Consider the following 17041-nt stretch of genomic DNA (forward strand, 5'->3'; position numbering starts at 1 on the left):
GATGTGGCATGTAAACCTGAGTAACACGTTGAAAGCTGAACCCCCAAATGCAAAACTTACATCACACTACCAGGGGAGGAAAGGCACACACTTAAGACAGAGTCCCTAAAGAATCAAGACTACGCCGGGCGCGGTGGCTCAAGCCTGTAATCCCAGCACTTTGGGAGGCCGAGACGGGCGGATCACAAGGTCAGGAGATCGAGACCATCCTGGCTAACACGGTGAAACCCCGTCTCTACTAAAAATACAAAACACTAGCCAGGCGCGGTGGCGGCGCCTGTAGTCCCAGCTACTGGGGAGGCTGAGGCAGGAGAATGGCGTGAACCCGGGAGGCGGAGCTTGCAGTGAGCGGAGATCCGGCCACTGCACTCCAGCCTGGACGACAGAGCGAGACTCCGTCTCAAAAAAAAAAAAAGAATCAAGACTACAAGGCTTAGACCCAGGATGTCTAAATTCCCCGTTACTTTGAAAGGCCTCTTCATGCATATCAAATCGCACCCACGAGTTTTTACTTCCTATTACATCTACCAAGATGACACTCATACTGTGTTTGGAGATGATTCCAGGGTTAGGGGTCCATCATGCACAGACTAGATGAAGATGCCCTCCTGCCCTGTCACCTTTAGCAAGGACATACCCGTGTGGCCCACGGGTCCTCAGTCCTCACTAACCTCCCTTCTCGTGGTCACAACTTCACCGTGGAAAAAAAGGAATCAGTGCACCCATAAGAATCAAAGTCTAGGCCCGTGGCCGCACACGGTGGCCAGTACTTTGGGAGGCCAAGGCAGGAGGGCCATTTCAGCCCAGTGGTTCAAGACCCGCCTGGGTAACATAGTGAGACCCCTTCTCAAAGATAACAAAATAAATAAATAAAAATAAGGTCTAGTTCCTTGTTCTCACTGTTGCCTTCTCAGAGCTTCTCCACCTGAGACACTGGCCCCACAGGCAAGTTTCTGATTGTGGCTCAGCTCAACCATCCATGAAGCTGAAACCTGACAGGTAAAACCTGGAAGGAAGGAAGAAGCTTGAGCAGCTATCAAAAGTTTCTAGACTAGAAAGCACTCAGGACTCACAAACCTAATCCCCCAAAAGCTCTAACTCAAACTTTTTTCCTTTAGATACAACTTACCTTCATGAGCTCAAAAAACTCTGCTGGAGAAGAAAGCACCCTGACGTGAGAACTGGAGACTCCAAATTCTGGAACCAGGTTTCTGATCCACTGGAACCGGTGCACGCCTTCCGGACACAGGCAGCAAGGTGGGGAGGTGACCTGGGGAACAGTGGGGGACAGCAGCGGAGCCAGTAACAGCCATGGTGACCTGGTTAAAGAAATAAGCAACTGGGTCATACCTCAAATACTTCTGCAGAAGTCCCTCTCAGTTACTGGTGGGTGAAGAGGGGCTGGGAGATGGGTGTGTTGTTTGTGTTATGAATGTCAGATTTTCTAGAACATTTTCAAAAGTGAGCCCAACTCAAGCCCTGCTAAAGGATTTTTCCTTCGGCCTTTCCTCTTATTCCTTAAAAAACCTACTAATCGAGCAACTTGAGAAGTGTCAGTACCTATAGATAAACCCCAAACTTTAATTCCAAACAACTCAGGAACCAAATTTAGAGCATCCACAAGTAAACTCATAAAAGCTACCACATGGTTTGCCACCATATGGCAACCTTCTAATGAATCTACCTCAAAAAAATGTGCCTGCAGCCACCACTAAAAGACACTGAGCAGAACGGTAAGTGTGGCAGAAGTCTCATGATTACAGCCCAGACGCCCCACTTTATGACTCATGAGATAAACAAGATTTCTATTCAAGGAAGTACCCAGAAAAAGAAACTTTTCTCTTTAAAAATCCAATTTATGCTGAGCATGATGGTTCAGGCCTATAATCCCTGCACTTTGGGAGGCCAAGGCAGGATGACTGCTTGAGTCCAGGAGTTCAGGACCAGCCTGGGCAATATAGCGAGACCCAGTGTCTACAAAAAATTGTTTAAAATTAGCTGGGCAGGCAGGGCACAGTGGCTCACACCTGTAATCCCAACACTTTGGGAGGCCAAGGCAGGTAGATAACCAAAGGTCAGGCGTTCCAGACCAGCCTGACCAATATGGTGAAACCCCATCTCTACTAAAAATACAAAAATCAGCTGGGCGTGGTGGTGTGTGACTGTAGCCCCAGCTACTCGAGAGGCTAGAGCAGGAGAATCGCTTGAACCAAGGAGGTAGAGGTTGCAGTGAGCCAAGATCGCACCACTGCACCCCAGCCTGGGTGACAGAACAAGACCCTGTCTCAAAAAAAAGTTAACTGGTCATGGTAGCACACACCTGTAGTCCCAGCTACTCAAGAGGCTGAGGCAGGAGGATCTCCTGAGCCTAAGAGTTCAAGGCTGTTCTCCCAGCTCTGATCATGCCATTGCATTCCAGCCGGGGTGACACAGCAAGACCCTGTCTCAATCAATCAAAATCCGACTTGGAAAGAAAAGCTGGAGCAGGGAGAGAAGGGAGAAAATGAGCCCCTCTCAAGAGTAATGATGAGCCGTGGCCGGCCACGGTGGCTCACGCCTATAATCCCACCACTTCGGGAGGCTGAGGCGGGCAGATTACCTGAGGCAGTAGTTCAAGATCAGCCTAGCCAACATGGTGAAACCCATCTCTACTAAAAATAAAAAGACAGGTCGGGCGCGGTGGCTCACGCCTGTAATCCCAACACTTTGGAAGGCCGACGCAGGCGGATCACGAGGTCAGGAGATCGAGACCATCCTGGCTAACACGGTGAAACCCTGTCTCTACTAAAAAATAGAAAAAATTAGCCAGGCGTGGTGGCGGGCGCCTGTAGTCCCAACTACTCGGGAGGCTGAGGCAGGAGAATGGCATGAACTCGGGAGGCAGAGCTTTCAGGGTGTCATGATCACGCGACTACACTCCAGCCTGGGCAAAAGAGACTGTCTCAAATAAATGAACAAATAAATAAATAAGCCGGGCATGATGCAGGTGCCTGTTATCCCAGCTACTCAGAAGATGGAGGCAGGAGAATTGTTTGAACCTGGGAGGCGGAGGTTGCAGTGAGATGAGATGGTGCCACTGCACTCCAGCCTGGGCAACAGAGCAAGACTCCATCTCAAAGAAAAAAAAAAAGAAGAGTGATGATGAGCCGTGCCCCTTCACCGTCAGCCACATCCTGTTTGGTGGGGTCACACACCATCTCTGGCCAGCGTTAGCTCGACCACATAAAGCTGCACCCCTGGCGGACTCCACACTCCACTGAGGCCAAGGCTGGAGGAGAGGCATTTCTGCCCAATGAGCTTCATTTCTGCTCCTCAGTGACTAAAAAGCCTGCGGGAGACGGGGGTGGAGGGACTGCACACCCAGAGCCCCACACAGACCTGAGCTACTATGAATCCTAGTCCTGCAAACAGCAGCAGGAAAACCCACTTCAGCGTGTGACCTCAAGAGGGACTTGGGAGAGAGGACGCTTGGACATCCCAAGGCCTGAATGGCCAAAATTCCAGGAAGATGATTTCACTCGCTTGCTTCACGATAAAGCCCTCAATCTTCCCAGGCTTCGTAAATGTCCCTGCACAGACACCAGATGGCCCACAGCTGCACTTCCCAGAAAGCCCACCGGTCTGTCACTGCCGATTCACTGCCAAGAAAACCTTAGTCAACAGCAGAAGGTGCTGGCTCTGTGGATCCTGGAAGTCTGTGACTGGCCGTGGCCACCCAGTGCAGAGGTGGGAAACAGCTGTTCTCCCGTACTGTCTCTAGAGGGGTGATGACACTCACAGGCATCAGCTTGGAGATGAAAGGCCTAGATGTGTAAAGCAGGGCTCGCTGCCTGGGTTTCCTAAATCCCGGGCCACCCTCCTGCAAAGCTCACGAGAGGAGAGCGAAGGACCCTTCATTGCGGCAGAAACCACCAGACAATGGGAAAGGTGCACAGCGACCCATCAACCCGAGGTCCCAAGGGGCCTAGAGTCTCACATTCACTAATGAAACATGGTCTGTGGGGGGTGGGGGAACAGGCAACAGCAGCATAAACTCAATGTCTCCCCTGCCTCACAGCACTTCTGCCATCTCTCAGATCATCCAAAAATCAGGTGCCGCCTGTACTGCTCCAGGCCACGTGGTCAGTCCGCACACAGCCTTCATAGAAGCTGAGAGCCGCAGCCCAACGTGGTGGCTCACGCCTATAATCCTAGCACTTTGGGAGGCCAAGGTGGGCAGAAAACTTGAGGTCAGGAGTTCGAAACCAGCCTGACCAACATGGTGAAACCCCGTCTCTACTAAAAACACAAAAAGATTAGCTGGGTATGGTGGCACATGCCTGTAATCCCAGCTACTTTGGAGGCTGAGGCAGGAGAACTGCTTGAACCCAGGAGGTGGAGGTTGCAGTGAGCCAAGATCACACCACTGCATGCCAGCCCGAGTGACAGAGTGAGACTTCGTCTCAAAAAGAAAAAAAGAAAAAAGAAAAGGGGCCGGGCGTGGTGGCTCATGCCTGTAATTGCAGCACTTTGGGAGGCCAAGGTGGGTGGATCACCTGAGGTCATGAGTTCAAGACCAGCCTGGCCAACACGGTGAAACCCCGTCTCTACTAAAAATACAAAAATTGGGCCAGGCGTGGTGGCTCATGCTTGTAATCCCAGCACTTTAGGAGGCCAAGACGGGCGGATCATGAGGTCTGGAGTTCGACAACAGCCTGACCAACATGGTGAAACCCTGTCTCTACTAAAAATACAAAACTTAGCCGGGCGTGGTGGCGGCGCCTGTAGTCCCAGCTACAAAGGAGGCTGAGGCAGGAGAATCACTTGAACCCGGGAGGCAGAGGTTGCAGAGAGCAGAGATCCCACAGATGCACTCCAGCCTGGGCAACACTCTGTCTCAAAAAAAAAAAAAAAAAAAGCCAGCAGTGGCTGAGGCAGGAGAACCGCTTGAACCTCAGTGCCAGAGGTTGCAGTGAGCCAAGATCGCGCCATTGCACTCCAACCTGTGTGACAGAGCAAGACTCTGGCCCCCTGCAAAAAAAAAAAAAAAAAAATGGCCGGGCGCGGTGGCTCACGCCTGTAATCCCAGCACTTTGGGAGGCCGAGGCGGGCGGATCACAAGGTCAGGAGATCGAGACCACGGTGAAACCCCGTCTCTACTAAAAATACAAAAAATTAGCCGGGCGCGGTTGTGGGCGCCTGTAGTCCCAGCTACTCGGGAGGCTGAGACAGGAGAATGGCGTGAACCCGGGAGGCGGAGCTTGCAGTGAGCCGAGATCGCGCCACTGCACTCCAGCCTGGGCTGGGCGACAGAGCGAGACTCTGTCTCAAAAAAAAAAAAAAAAAAAAAAAAAGGGAGGAAGAAGAAACACTCCTTGGCACGTAGCAACCCAAGAGAGGGCAAGTTCAACTTAACCCTCAACAAAGCCATCGTGTAAGCACATATGACATACCATGGAGGATACAAATGAAGAACCAGGCAGTCTCTCCCTCCCAAAACCTTCGTAGCTTTCACAGACTTACATACCTGACATCATCTAAGAACACAAGACAAGATGCTAGCCGGGCGCGGTGGCTCACGCCTGTAATCCCAGCACTTTGGGAGGCCGAGGCGGGCGGATCACAAGGTCAGGAGATCGAGACCACGGTGAAACCCCGTCTCTACTAAAAATACAAAAAAACCTTCGCGGTTGTGGGCACCTGTAGTCCCAGCTACTCGGGAGGCTGAGGCAGGAGAATGGCGTGAAAAATTAAATCAAGGCGGAGCTTGCAGTGAGCCGAGATCGCGCCACTGCACTCCAGCCTGGGCGACAGAGCGAGACTCCGTCTCAAAAAAAAAAAAAAAAAAAAAAAAAAAAAAAAAAAAAAAAAAAAAAAGACAAGATGCTAAAATTAAATCAATGTCCAAATAGACAGTGTATGTTCTTCAAGGCATCAAAAATGGGAGCTGGTGATGCCTGGGCTACTGGGAAGGTTCTGCAGCATTCTACCTCCAGTGGGCCTCGGAAAGCTAGTAGGATTCAAACAAGGAATGCAGAGGGGAGGGTGTTCCAGGCAGGAAGTATGAAGGGATATAAGCAGAAGGAACTGGGCTGGGTGCAGTGGCTCACACCTGTAATCCCAGCACTCTGGAGTCTAAGGCAGGAGAACTGCTTGATGCCAGGAGCTCTGGACCAGCCTGGGCAACACAGCAAGACCCTGTCTCTACAAAAAATTTAAAAAAAAAAAAAAAAAAAAAATTAGCCAGGCGTGGAGGCATGTGCCTATAGTCCCAGCTACTTGGGAGGCTGAGGTGGGACGATCGCTTGACCCTAGAGGTCAAGTGCAGAAAGAAATAAACAGGAACAAGACCACTTTCAACAGAAAAACCCAAGAGGGCCTCAATAGTTCAGAGAACACACACACACACACACAAAGCCTATACAGGTGTCAGGGTTCACCTATCACCTCCGTCCTACCTGCAGACCCACTTTGGCAGGTACAGAGCTGATGAGCCCAGAGGCCCTGGGGCTATCCTAGGCAGGTCTCCTCCTTACCAGGCAGCTGTCACTGGGAATGTTCCACCAGGGCCTCAGGCCAAGAGTTCTTGAAGGCTTTTATATGTTGGCTTCCTGTTTAATCTGTGTACTGACAGGTTTATTTTTGTTAGAAAAGAGAAGGAGCTGAAAGCCAACTACATTTCATGAATACATTATGGAGGAGACTCAACCTTCAAGTGGCAATTTTATACACCCAAAAAAGGAAGGTGCTTAAGAAAGGAGCTGAGTGTTTTACACAGGTCACCACAATGACAACATATGCCAAGGAGATCACATCTGGGCTGGTTTCACTCAAAAAAACTGAATGGCCAGGCACAGTAGCATTTGCCTATAATCCCAGTGCTTCAGGAGGCTGAGGCAGGAGGATCACTTGAGGCCAGGAGATCGAGACCAACTTGGGCAACATAGAGAAACCCCCTCTCTAGAAAAATTAAAAGTTAGGCCGGGCGCGGTGGCTCAAGCCTGTAATCCCAGCACTTTGGGAGGCCAAGACGGGCGGATCACGAGGTCAGGAGATCGAGACCATCCTGGCTAACACGGTGAAACCCCGTCTCTACTAAAAAATACAAAAAAAAAAACTAGCCGGGCGAGGTGGCAGGCGCCTGTAGTCCCAGCTACTCGGGAGGCTGAGGCAGGAGAATGGCGGGAACCCGGGAGGCGGAGCTTGCAGTGAGCTGAGATCCGGCCACTGCACTCCAGCCCGGGCGACAGAGCGAGACTCCATCTCAAAAAAAAAAAAAAAAAGAAAGAAAGAAAAATTAAAAGTTAGCCAGGCATGGTGGCGTGCACCTGTAGTCCCAGCTACTAGGGAGGCTGAGGCAGGAAGACTGCTTAAACCCAGGCATTCGAAGCTGCAGTGAGCCAGGATTGTGCCACTGCACTCCAGCCAAGGCGACAGAGTGAGACTCCACTTCAAAAAAAAAAAAAAAAAAAAAAAAAACAAGGCTGGGCACAGAGGCTCACACCTGTAATCCCAACACTTTGGGAGGCCGAGGCAGGCGGATCACCTGAGGTCGGGAGTTCAAGACCAGCCTGACCAACATGGAGAAACCCCATCTCTACTAAAAATACAAAATTAGCCGGGCCTAGCAGCACATGCCTGCAATCCCAGCTACTCAGGAGGCTGAGGCAGGAGACTCACTTGAACCTGGGAGGCAGAGGTTGCAGTGAGCCGAGATCGCGCCACTATGCACTAGCCTGGGCAACAAGAGGAAAAACTACATCTCAAAAAAAAAAAGACTGGGCATGGTGGCTCACACCTGTAATCCCAACACTTTGGGAGGCCTGTGCAGTCAGATCACCTGAGGTCAGGAGATCGGGACCAGCCTGGCAAACATGGCAAAACCCCATCTCTACTAAAAATACAAAAAGTAGCTGGGCGTGGTGGCTCATGCATATAGTCCCAGCTACTGGGGAGGCTGAGTCAGGAGAATCGGTTGAACCTGGAAGGTGGAGGTTGCATAGATCACATCACTGCACTCTAGCCTGAGTGATGGAGAGAGACTGTCTCAAAAAAAAATCATCATCACCATCATCTAACGGCAGCACAGCAGCCAGGGTAGAAGGAGCCAGTTCCTGCTCTGAAACTACACTGCTCGCTGCTCAGGGACCTATTTTTTTTCTTTCACATCAGACAGAACCCCATGGGCGTTAGTTCCCAGCTTTTTACAATGTAACTCCTGGGAATTTTCTCAGAAAAGGTTTATCCCCGTGCTAGAGCAGCCCCCACTGCATAGTAATCCCAGCCTCCAGGGGCTGACCACCTGCACAAGCAATTCCCCCACCCCAGGTAGGCTTACTTACCAAGAAAGCACATGGCCCAGTCCCAAAGCCCCAAGAGACGTGAGGAGGCAGAGAGGCTGTGGTTATTTTACCAAAAAAGCCTAGTTACATGTGACATTCGCCATTTAGGGAACTAAACCAGTACACACACAATTTCCACATCGAGACCTGGGCTCCCCTGAATCATCTCTTTCTAGACACCTTCTAGCACCCAGTTCTAGTTATAGGAAGGAGGAAGTGGTGGGGGCTGGGGAGTCAGATAATAAGCTTCTGCCACCCTTGCCTCTCTGAAGGCCACTCGTTTACTCTGGAATACTGGAGAAGTTGAGAGAACAGGACCAGGAGAAGAGCCGGTGATACTCCCTACCACAGTGCCCCAGCATTCAAAATCAGACCAGCTGTACTACATCACCAAACAAACCTCAGCAACAACCAAAACAAATGACAGACAATGCAAAACAATCCTCAGGCTGCCATTCTAAAGGTGAAATGAGACCAGCATCTTCTCAGAGGACCAGCCAGTGGCCCAGCTCCAGCCACCACGCCAGGAAGCCTGACTCCGGAGAAAGGTTCAGTCGCCTGACTTAAGGCTTCCCGTGGAATATGCAGGCAAATTCCCTGAACTGAGGAGTGGGCTGGGCCTAAGTGCTGAGGACCCCTGACCTGGGGGCCCATCCCTCTACCGAGAGAGCCAAAGAAGGCAGCGGGGTGCCTGGGGGAGGGGAGGAAGGTTTCTTCCCATCATCTTGAGGAAGATCCACATCTGAACCGCTCTGACCAAGCAGCGAGCCAGGACTGGGGCCGCCACCAAGCAAGGAGAGGGAAGCCTGCTTAGCCACCCAGGCAGCCCCAGGCAGGACACTGCGCCCTACACACACTTGCCCCCATGAGAGGCCTCAGTGGGACCTGAGCTCACAAGAATCAGCCAAACTGAAATAGTGAGAGCAGGAAGCAGCTGAGAAGCTCTGGAACACACCTGTTTACAAAAGAAACCTGGGGGCCAGATGCAGTGGCTCACAGTTGTAACCCCAGCACTTTTGGAGGCCGAGGCAGGCAGACCATGAAGTCAGGAGTTCAAGACCAGCCTGGCCAACACAGTGAAACGGTCTCTACTAAAAATACAAAAATTAGGCCAGGCGCGGTAGCTCATGCCTGTAATCCCAACACTTTGGGAGGCCGAGGCAGGCGGATCACAAGGTCAGGAAATCGAGACCATCCTGACTAACACGGTGAAACCCCGTCTCTACTAAAAAATACAAAAAATTAGCCAGGTGTGGTGGCGGGTGCCTGTAGTCCCAGCTACTCGGGAGGCTGAGGCAGGAGAATGGCATGAACCCGGGAGGCAGAGCTTGCAGTAAGCCGAGATTACGCCACTGCACTCCGGCCTGGGAGAAAGTACGAGACTCCGTCTCAAAAAAAAAAGAAGGCGGCCGGCCGCAGTGGCTCACGCCTGTAATCCCAGCACTTTGGGAGGCCGAGACGGGCGGATCACGAGGTCAGGAGATCGAGACCATCCTGGCTAACACAGTGAAACCCCATCTCTACTAAAAATAAAAAAAACTAGCCAGGCGAGGTGGCGGGCGCCTGTAGTCCCAGCTACTCGGGAGGCTGAGGCCGGAGAATGGCGTGAACCAGGGAGGCGGAGCTTGCAGTGAGCCGAGATTGAGCCACTGTACTCCAGCCTGGGCGACAGAGCGAGACTCCGTCTCAAAAAAAAAAAAAAAGAAATACAAAAATTAGCTGGACGTGGTGGTAGGCACCTGCAATCCCAGCTACTTGGGGAGGTTGAGGCAGGAAAATCACTTGAACCCTGGAGGCGGAGGTTGCAGTGGGCCGAGACTGCGCCACGGCACCCCAGCCTGAGCGACAGAGCGAGACTCCATCTGGGAAAGGAAAGGAAAGGAGGAAGGAGGAAGGAGGAAGGGAAGGAAAGGAAAAGAAAAGAAAGCAAGCAAAGAAAGAAAAGAAACAAACAAACCTGGGGAAAACAGAAGGCATTTCTCCCTTTTGTGGGGCGATGGTTTCCACTTCACCATTCTGCAGCTGCGCGTGCTCTGCTTCGTGGAAAACACTGGCAGCCCTCGCCTTTCTCACCATGTGTCAACAGCGCCTAGAGGCCCTACCGAGATCCCGCGTTCTCAGGGAGGGGACGCCACTGAAGACAGGCAAACACCAGGGAATTACACCGCGGTCTACACAGAACCTTTAGATGTCCCTTCCACATCTCCTAATGTCGGAGAACACGTTTCCCCCTAGAGCTGCAGTACTTACTGTCACCCACTTACTGTGTCCCACCAATGGCACGCATGTAACAGGCCAACTTCTTGGAGTTTTTTTCAAAACTGGGTATGTTTTGATGAACTTTCATGAAAGAGTACGGTCAAGCTGGAGGACTGTCTTCACCGAACAGGGCAGAAGTTGCGCTCTATACTGAACACAGGTCGGTAATCCAGTGTCCCTCAGAGGCGTGGTCTGAAGGTCCAGGGGCCCCTTCTTTAACCGTAAGATAACATTCAAGGTACAGATTCTGTGGCCTGGAGCCCATCCAAATCTGTACAAAACCATGAAAAAAGAAGTTTTTAAAAGAAACTGAGCTCTCTGGATTGCAATATTTTCAGAAACTACTTTTTGAGAAAAACTCACCCTACCCCCTCCGTCACAAATATTTAAATGTAAAAAAGTGAACTGATGAGAAAAAGCAACAGTCATAACACTTCCTGAGAAAGTCTCCAGAAACTACAAGAAGGTACCGTACTTCCTGCAACCCTGGCAGCAGGCGGCCCTTCCTGACTAATGCAAGACCTAACCCCGAGTAAGGGAAGTGAGTGTGGATTCCCGTAGGTTACAAAAGACCAACGGTCGGCTGAACTCCCATAACAAGTCCGGCACGAGAGGCCCAGGCCGCCAGCATTCAGCTACATGCTGACTAGATGACTCTCCCCTTGGCTTAGCCAAAAGAAGTCGATTACACTGGGGGCCAGAAATCCAAAATATATTTATAACCCACAATACAGCTTGGGTAGCCAAATGCACCAGGCACATCAAAGTGCCTGATGAGAATCAATCACATGTTCTACGACTCCAAAGGGCTTCAGCCAGCCTGACTCCTAGCACCCTCAAAATCAACACATTTACATAAACCAGATCCCACTAACAAAGGGATTATCATTCCAACCATTTTAACCCCAGGCGGGTCTCTGTCTGCTGGAGTCTAACACACCACCAACTAGAATGTGCTCAGGGATACTCATATTAACATTAACTTAAAGCTACAACTGGGAAAGTCAGTCCGTTATAAATCTTTTAATTCACTGCAAGATCAAATCTGAATTATTGGGGAAAACTATGCTTTGATTCTAAACATCCCCTTCCCATCCATTAGACTGCTATAAATAAACCAAGAGGGCCAGGCGCGGTGGCTCAAGCCTGTAATCCCAGCACTTTGGGAGGCCGAGACGGGCGGATCACAAGGTCAGGAGATCGAGACCATCCTGGCTAACACGGTGAAACCCCGTCTCTACTAAAAAGTACAAAAAAAAAAAAAACTAGCCGGGCGAGGTGGCAGGCGCCTGTAGTCCCAGCTACTAGGGAGGCTGAGGCAGGAGAATGGCGTAAACCTGGGAGGCAGAGCTTGCAGTGAGCTAAGATCCGGCCACTGCACTCCAGCCTGGGCGACAGAGCGAGACCCCATCTCAAATAAATAAATAAATAAATAAATAAACAAACAAACAAACCAACCAACCAAGAGATGGTTATACTAAACTCTAAAGAATAAGGAAGACTGAATCCCAACATCACAAAGTTCAAAAAAAAGTAACTTCTGGAAATCTGATGGCCCTCAGAGTAAAAACTACTTACACATTGAACAAGTGACCTGCCACTACAATGAAAGAAAATCTAGGCCGGGCATGGTGGCTCACGCCTGTAATCCCAGCAATTTGGGAGGCTGAGGCAGGAGGATCACCGAGGTCGGGAGTCCGAGACCAGCCTGACCAACATGGAGAAACCCCATCTCTACTAAAAACACAAAATTAGATGGGCCTGGTGGCGCATGCCTGTAATCCCAGCTACTCGAGAGGCTGAGGCAGGAGAATCGCTTGAACCTGGGAGACACAGCTTGCGGCACTTCAGCCTGGGTAACAAGAGTGAAATTCCGTCTCAAAAAAAAAAAAAAAAAAATCTAATTCAAAACAATCTGCTGGACACCTGTTTCCCTCTTATAACTCAGAGAAGTTAGGAACCCCTAACCCATCCAACATACACACTCAACAAGCTCCTAGAATTGTGAAAAAGTTTCAAACATAAAGATGATTCTGCACATATAGCTAAAACTGAAAATAGTTTAAAGAGGAAAAAAAGTAAGCCACAGATAAAATATTTCCTTGTATAGTAGGCAGGTTCAAGATTAGGAACTAATGCCCTCACGATACATTTCCCACTTGGTCTCATCTACTCCAAGTAACAAGACCATTCTGTGAAGCCAGATGACTCAAAAAAAAACCCTATCTGAAGCATCTGTCTCCCTCTCCTGAGGAACCTGGACACTGATTAACATGACCCAAATGTACCTTACCATTATCCCCAAAACCTGAGCCTCTTCTTTACTCCGTTTTCGTGAAATGTACCAACATCCATGTGCCCCATTAAGACTGACTCTAACCCAGCTCTCTTTTCTGCTCCCACTGCCCCTGACTTCACATAAAAGCCCCCACCATCTCAGGCCGAGCCAGAATCAAAAGAAATCATACGTGGAATCTCAGAACTTGTCTTCCTGGGTCTCTGGCCCAGACTGGCTTGCTCCTAGCCCCTCTTCTTCCCTCCCTCCATCCCGTACTTGGTACCCCTAGTCAGCTCCTGGAAATGGTTTCAGTATTGGTGGGACCTCAGAACTGTCTTTCGCTGCAGTCCATGTCACTATCATTTCTTGAACATCCACTCCCCCTCTTCTTCACCGAGCCTAACTACTCTGACCCCTCCTTCAACACAGCTCCGAGCCATTGCACCGGGAAGCCTTCCATGACCTTCAGGTGCCTCTCCAAGGTACTGCCATGACCTTCTACCTACTTCTTGTAATTGTTTACCGGTAGGAGCATCTTGGAGGTGGGGCTGCGTCTTTATCTTTGCTTCCTGAGTACCTAGCACAGCACAGCAGTGCTCAATACACACATGATGAATAAATTAATGGATCCAGCAGTCCCTAATGATAATGAGTCAGATGCTAGCTTAAGAGGAAATGACAGTGCTTCTAAATCATTAATTAGAAGTAATTTTAAGTAGAGTTCTCTGTCTCTGTGGCTGTCTCTGTGCCTGAAAGGAAACCGCGGCAGTAAAAGGAACGTCCCCTCACGAGGGTTCACTGGCCCTCCAACAGCTGACTCAGATCGACAAGCTAAAACCTAAAATAATTCAAGCTCATGACTGCACAGAACTATTATCAATGAATCAATGATCAGCGAGTTACAAGAAACCACATCATTCGGGGAATGAGAAATTGGGAGGTGCAACTTAATAATGGAGAAGAAATGAAAGTCAGCAGCCAATACAGGGTGAGCAGCCACAACAAACATGAATAACTCGAACACCAAGGCCACAACGCATCAGGAAAAAACTGCAAACCGAATAAGGCAAAAAAAAAAAAAAAAAAAAAAAAAAAAAAAAAAGGCTCAGAAACCTACACTACCACTCAATACCGGTCAAAGCAGTTATCCTCAGTCCTACCACAGGCATTATTTCCAAGGATTACAAAACAAGAACTTCTGTCTTACTGCTCAAGAAACTGAGTTTTGCTGGTTGAACTGTTGTCCCAGAGAAACAATCATCTCTCTCAGCTTAATGAAGAAAGATGAAGGCACACAAACTGCATCCACTCATACAATTTAAAAAAAAGAGTTTAGAGGCCGGGCGCGGTGGCTCAAGCCTGTAATCCCAGCACTTTGGGAGGCCGAGACGGGCGGATCACGAGGTCAGGAGTTCGAGACCATCCTGGCTAACACGGTGAAACCCCGTCTCTACTAAAAAATACAAAAAACTAGCCGGGCGAGGTGGCGGGCGCCTGTAGTCCCGGCTACTCGGGAGGCTGAGGCAGGAGAATGGCGTAAAAACCCGGGAGGCAGAGCTTGCAGTGAGCTGAGATCCGGCCACTGCACTCCAGCCTGGGCGACACAGCGAGACTCCGTCTCAAAAAAAAAAAAAAAAAAAAAAAAAAAAGAGTTTAGAAAGTCAATTTGGACTATCTCCAGTGCCACACTGCCCCTACCACCACCAAAACAAAAAACAAAAAAGCGGCTGGGCGCGGTGGCTCACGCCTGTAATCCCAGCACTTTGGGAGGCCGAGGCAGGCCAGTCACAAGGTCAGGAGAACGAGACCAGCCTGGCCAACATGATGAAACCCCGTCTTTACTAAAGATACAAAAATTAGCCGGGCGTGGTGGCATGTGTCTGTAGTCCCAGCTACTCTGGAGGCTGAGGCAGGAGAATCACTTGAACCCGGGAGGTAGAGGTTGCAGTGAGCCGAGATCACGCCACTGCACTCCAGCCTGAGCGACAGAACAAGACTCTGTCTCAGAAAAAAAACAAACAAAAAAGCACACTCATGAGAGATTTTTAAAAGAATTTGTGTCAACTGCCCCAACATCCTTTAGTAATCAATTCCAATGTTGAACAATGATTAATAATGAAATGTTTTTCATATAGTTTAAACATATAGAGAAAAATGACAAAGTCACCTAAATCTTGTCTTAGAGGGTAGAACATTTTTTTGAAACTGTAAACCAAATCTCAGTGATTTGATGCCAGGACGTGTAAGTCATCTGACTTCACCACCCACTGAGATGAGCAGGTCTTTTGCTAAACGCTGAAAAAATGAAAATGCAAAAAATGGAGAGGCCATTTCTTTTACAGTCCCAGTCCTGCGGGGTTCACCAATGTGAAAATTAGCAGGTTTCCAAGAGCACCATCCTGCCCTGATTCTATCACCTAAAAATTCCCCTAAATCAAACTTGAGTTTACGATGAAAATCTTCCACCACAGATCACCATGAACAGCAAGCTTTTTTCTGTACCTAGAATCAGCACACATGACTGGACCCCAGATCTCTGTACTAGATGTCTGACCCCAGGAGGTCAAATCTCACCCAAGGAGTACAGGTACAGATAGAAAATCTAACACAACGCAATCTCAACTAAAGGAAGCAGTTCTAAGATTTTTTTTTGTAAAGATCAAGCGTTAGGCTCAATTAAGAAAACTATTTGCAGCCAGGCACGGTGGCTCACGCCTGTAATCCCAGCACTTTGGGAGGCCGAGGTGGGCGGATCACCTGAGGTTGGGAATTCGAGACCAGCCTGACCAACATGGAGAAATCCTGTCTCTACTAAAAATACAAAATTGGCCGGGCGTGGTAGCTCGTGTCTGTAATCCCAGCTACTCGGGAAGCTGGGGCAGGAGAATCGCTTGAACCTGGGAGACGGAAGTTGCGGTGAGCCAAGATCACGCCATAGGACTCCAGTCAAGGCAACAAAAGTGAAACTCCGTCTCAAAAAAAAAGAAAGAAAGAAAAGAAAAGAAAACTATATGCACACAAGAGAATTATTTATCCCCCTTTTTTTAATATTAGCAAGCCTCGGGTCAGCATGTTCTTGGCAAATGTTTATTTTAAAAGACCACTGCCTGAACAAATTGCTCCAAAGCCTACTTCACCATTTACATAACTTCAGTACTTTTCCAGAACACAGGCCCTTTGAAATGTGGAAAGTGTTTCGAGTGGCTCCTCTTCCCATGCCTGAGTGTTACTAAGGATTGCTTCACAGCTCTCTCTGGCAGGATGTGAGAAACGCTGTATACACAAAATCCCAGCAAGGCTGATTACTCACGCCAAGTCACCTCACAGCCAGGATTACTTAAGGAAAAGACCCCTCTGAACTCTCCGACACTCACATCCTGGGGCTGAAACCATGATATAAGCAGCCTCTGGAGCTTGACCGAAGCTCCTGAATGCACACACAGTCCCCCTTTTAACGTGTAAGTGCACGGTGGCCGGGGCTCGCCAACAAGCACGGTGTAGAGGGGGAGCAAGAACTGGCCGGGCTGCGCAGGGCCCCCTGAACAATGGCACACGAGTTGCCCACCCTCCCTCAAGAAGGCCAGTGAAGCAGCACATCGGTCAGGCGCTGAGCCCCCGGGAGGCAGAAATGGGCCCAGGAACCAGGGAGGGACTTGCTGCGGATGCCCAGGACGCTGGGCCCGGGAGTTTGAGCGCCGGGGGGCCGGGCCGCAGCCGCGAGGGCTGCACTCTCAGCCTGGCCGCCTCTCTCACCTCCTGCGCTGGCGGTCCCGGTTCCTGCCGAGGCGGTCGGACAGGCGTCCCAGGAGCGCGGCCAGCCCTGGGCGGCCAGGCAGGAGGCCCAGTAGTCGCCTCCAGAACACGGGTCCCGCCGCCGCTGCCGCCGCCACCGCCATGGAGATTCACCGCTTCCGCTTCCGCTCCCGGCGCGCACGAACTTTATTGACAAACGCGAGCGCGGACACGGTGCAGGCGCGCAGGCGCCGGAGCCCTGGCCCGGGGAGGGAGGCCCTGCACCGCCCCCAAGCCTCAGTTTCCCCTCTGGGGGACACAGGCGAGGAATAGTGGTCGCGCCACAGGAGTGGGTCGGAAGTCTGCCCGTTAAACCCGCAAGGGCTCCAGGCGGCCTGCATTCCTGCAGTCACTTGTCACAGGTAGCGGAGGAAAGGATGCGGCGCAGGGG

At 50.3% G+C, this 17041-nt stretch overlaps 1 protein-coding gene across 3 annotated transcripts in view; it reads right to left on the reverse strand.

Moving 5' to 3' along the window:
• Positions 1-16778, reverse strand: part of PGS1 (phosphatidylglycerophosphate synthase 1) — a 48961-nt gene extending 32183 nt beyond the window's left edge. For all 3 annotated transcript variants that reach the window (XM_050764293.1, XM_050764292.1, XM_050764294.1), the window contains exons 1-2: positions 16612-16778; positions 1130-1319 (exon numbers count right to left, since the gene is read on the reverse strand). In XM_050764293.1, the coding sequence (XP_050620250.1) occupies positions 1130-1319; positions 16612-16754 (333 nt within the window). In that variant the 5' untranslated portion in view covers positions 16755-16778. The remainder of the gene's footprint in view (positions 1-1129; positions 1320-16611) is intronic.
• Positions 16779-17041: the final 263 nt, after the last annotated feature.

This window comes from Macaca thibetana, chromosome 16 (genome assembly GCF_024542745.1).
Source record: "Macaca thibetana thibetana isolate TM-01 chromosome 16, ASM2454274v1, whole genome shotgun sequence".
Taxonomy (NCBI): Eukaryota; Metazoa; Chordata; class Mammalia; order Primates; family Cercopithecidae; genus Macaca; species Macaca thibetana.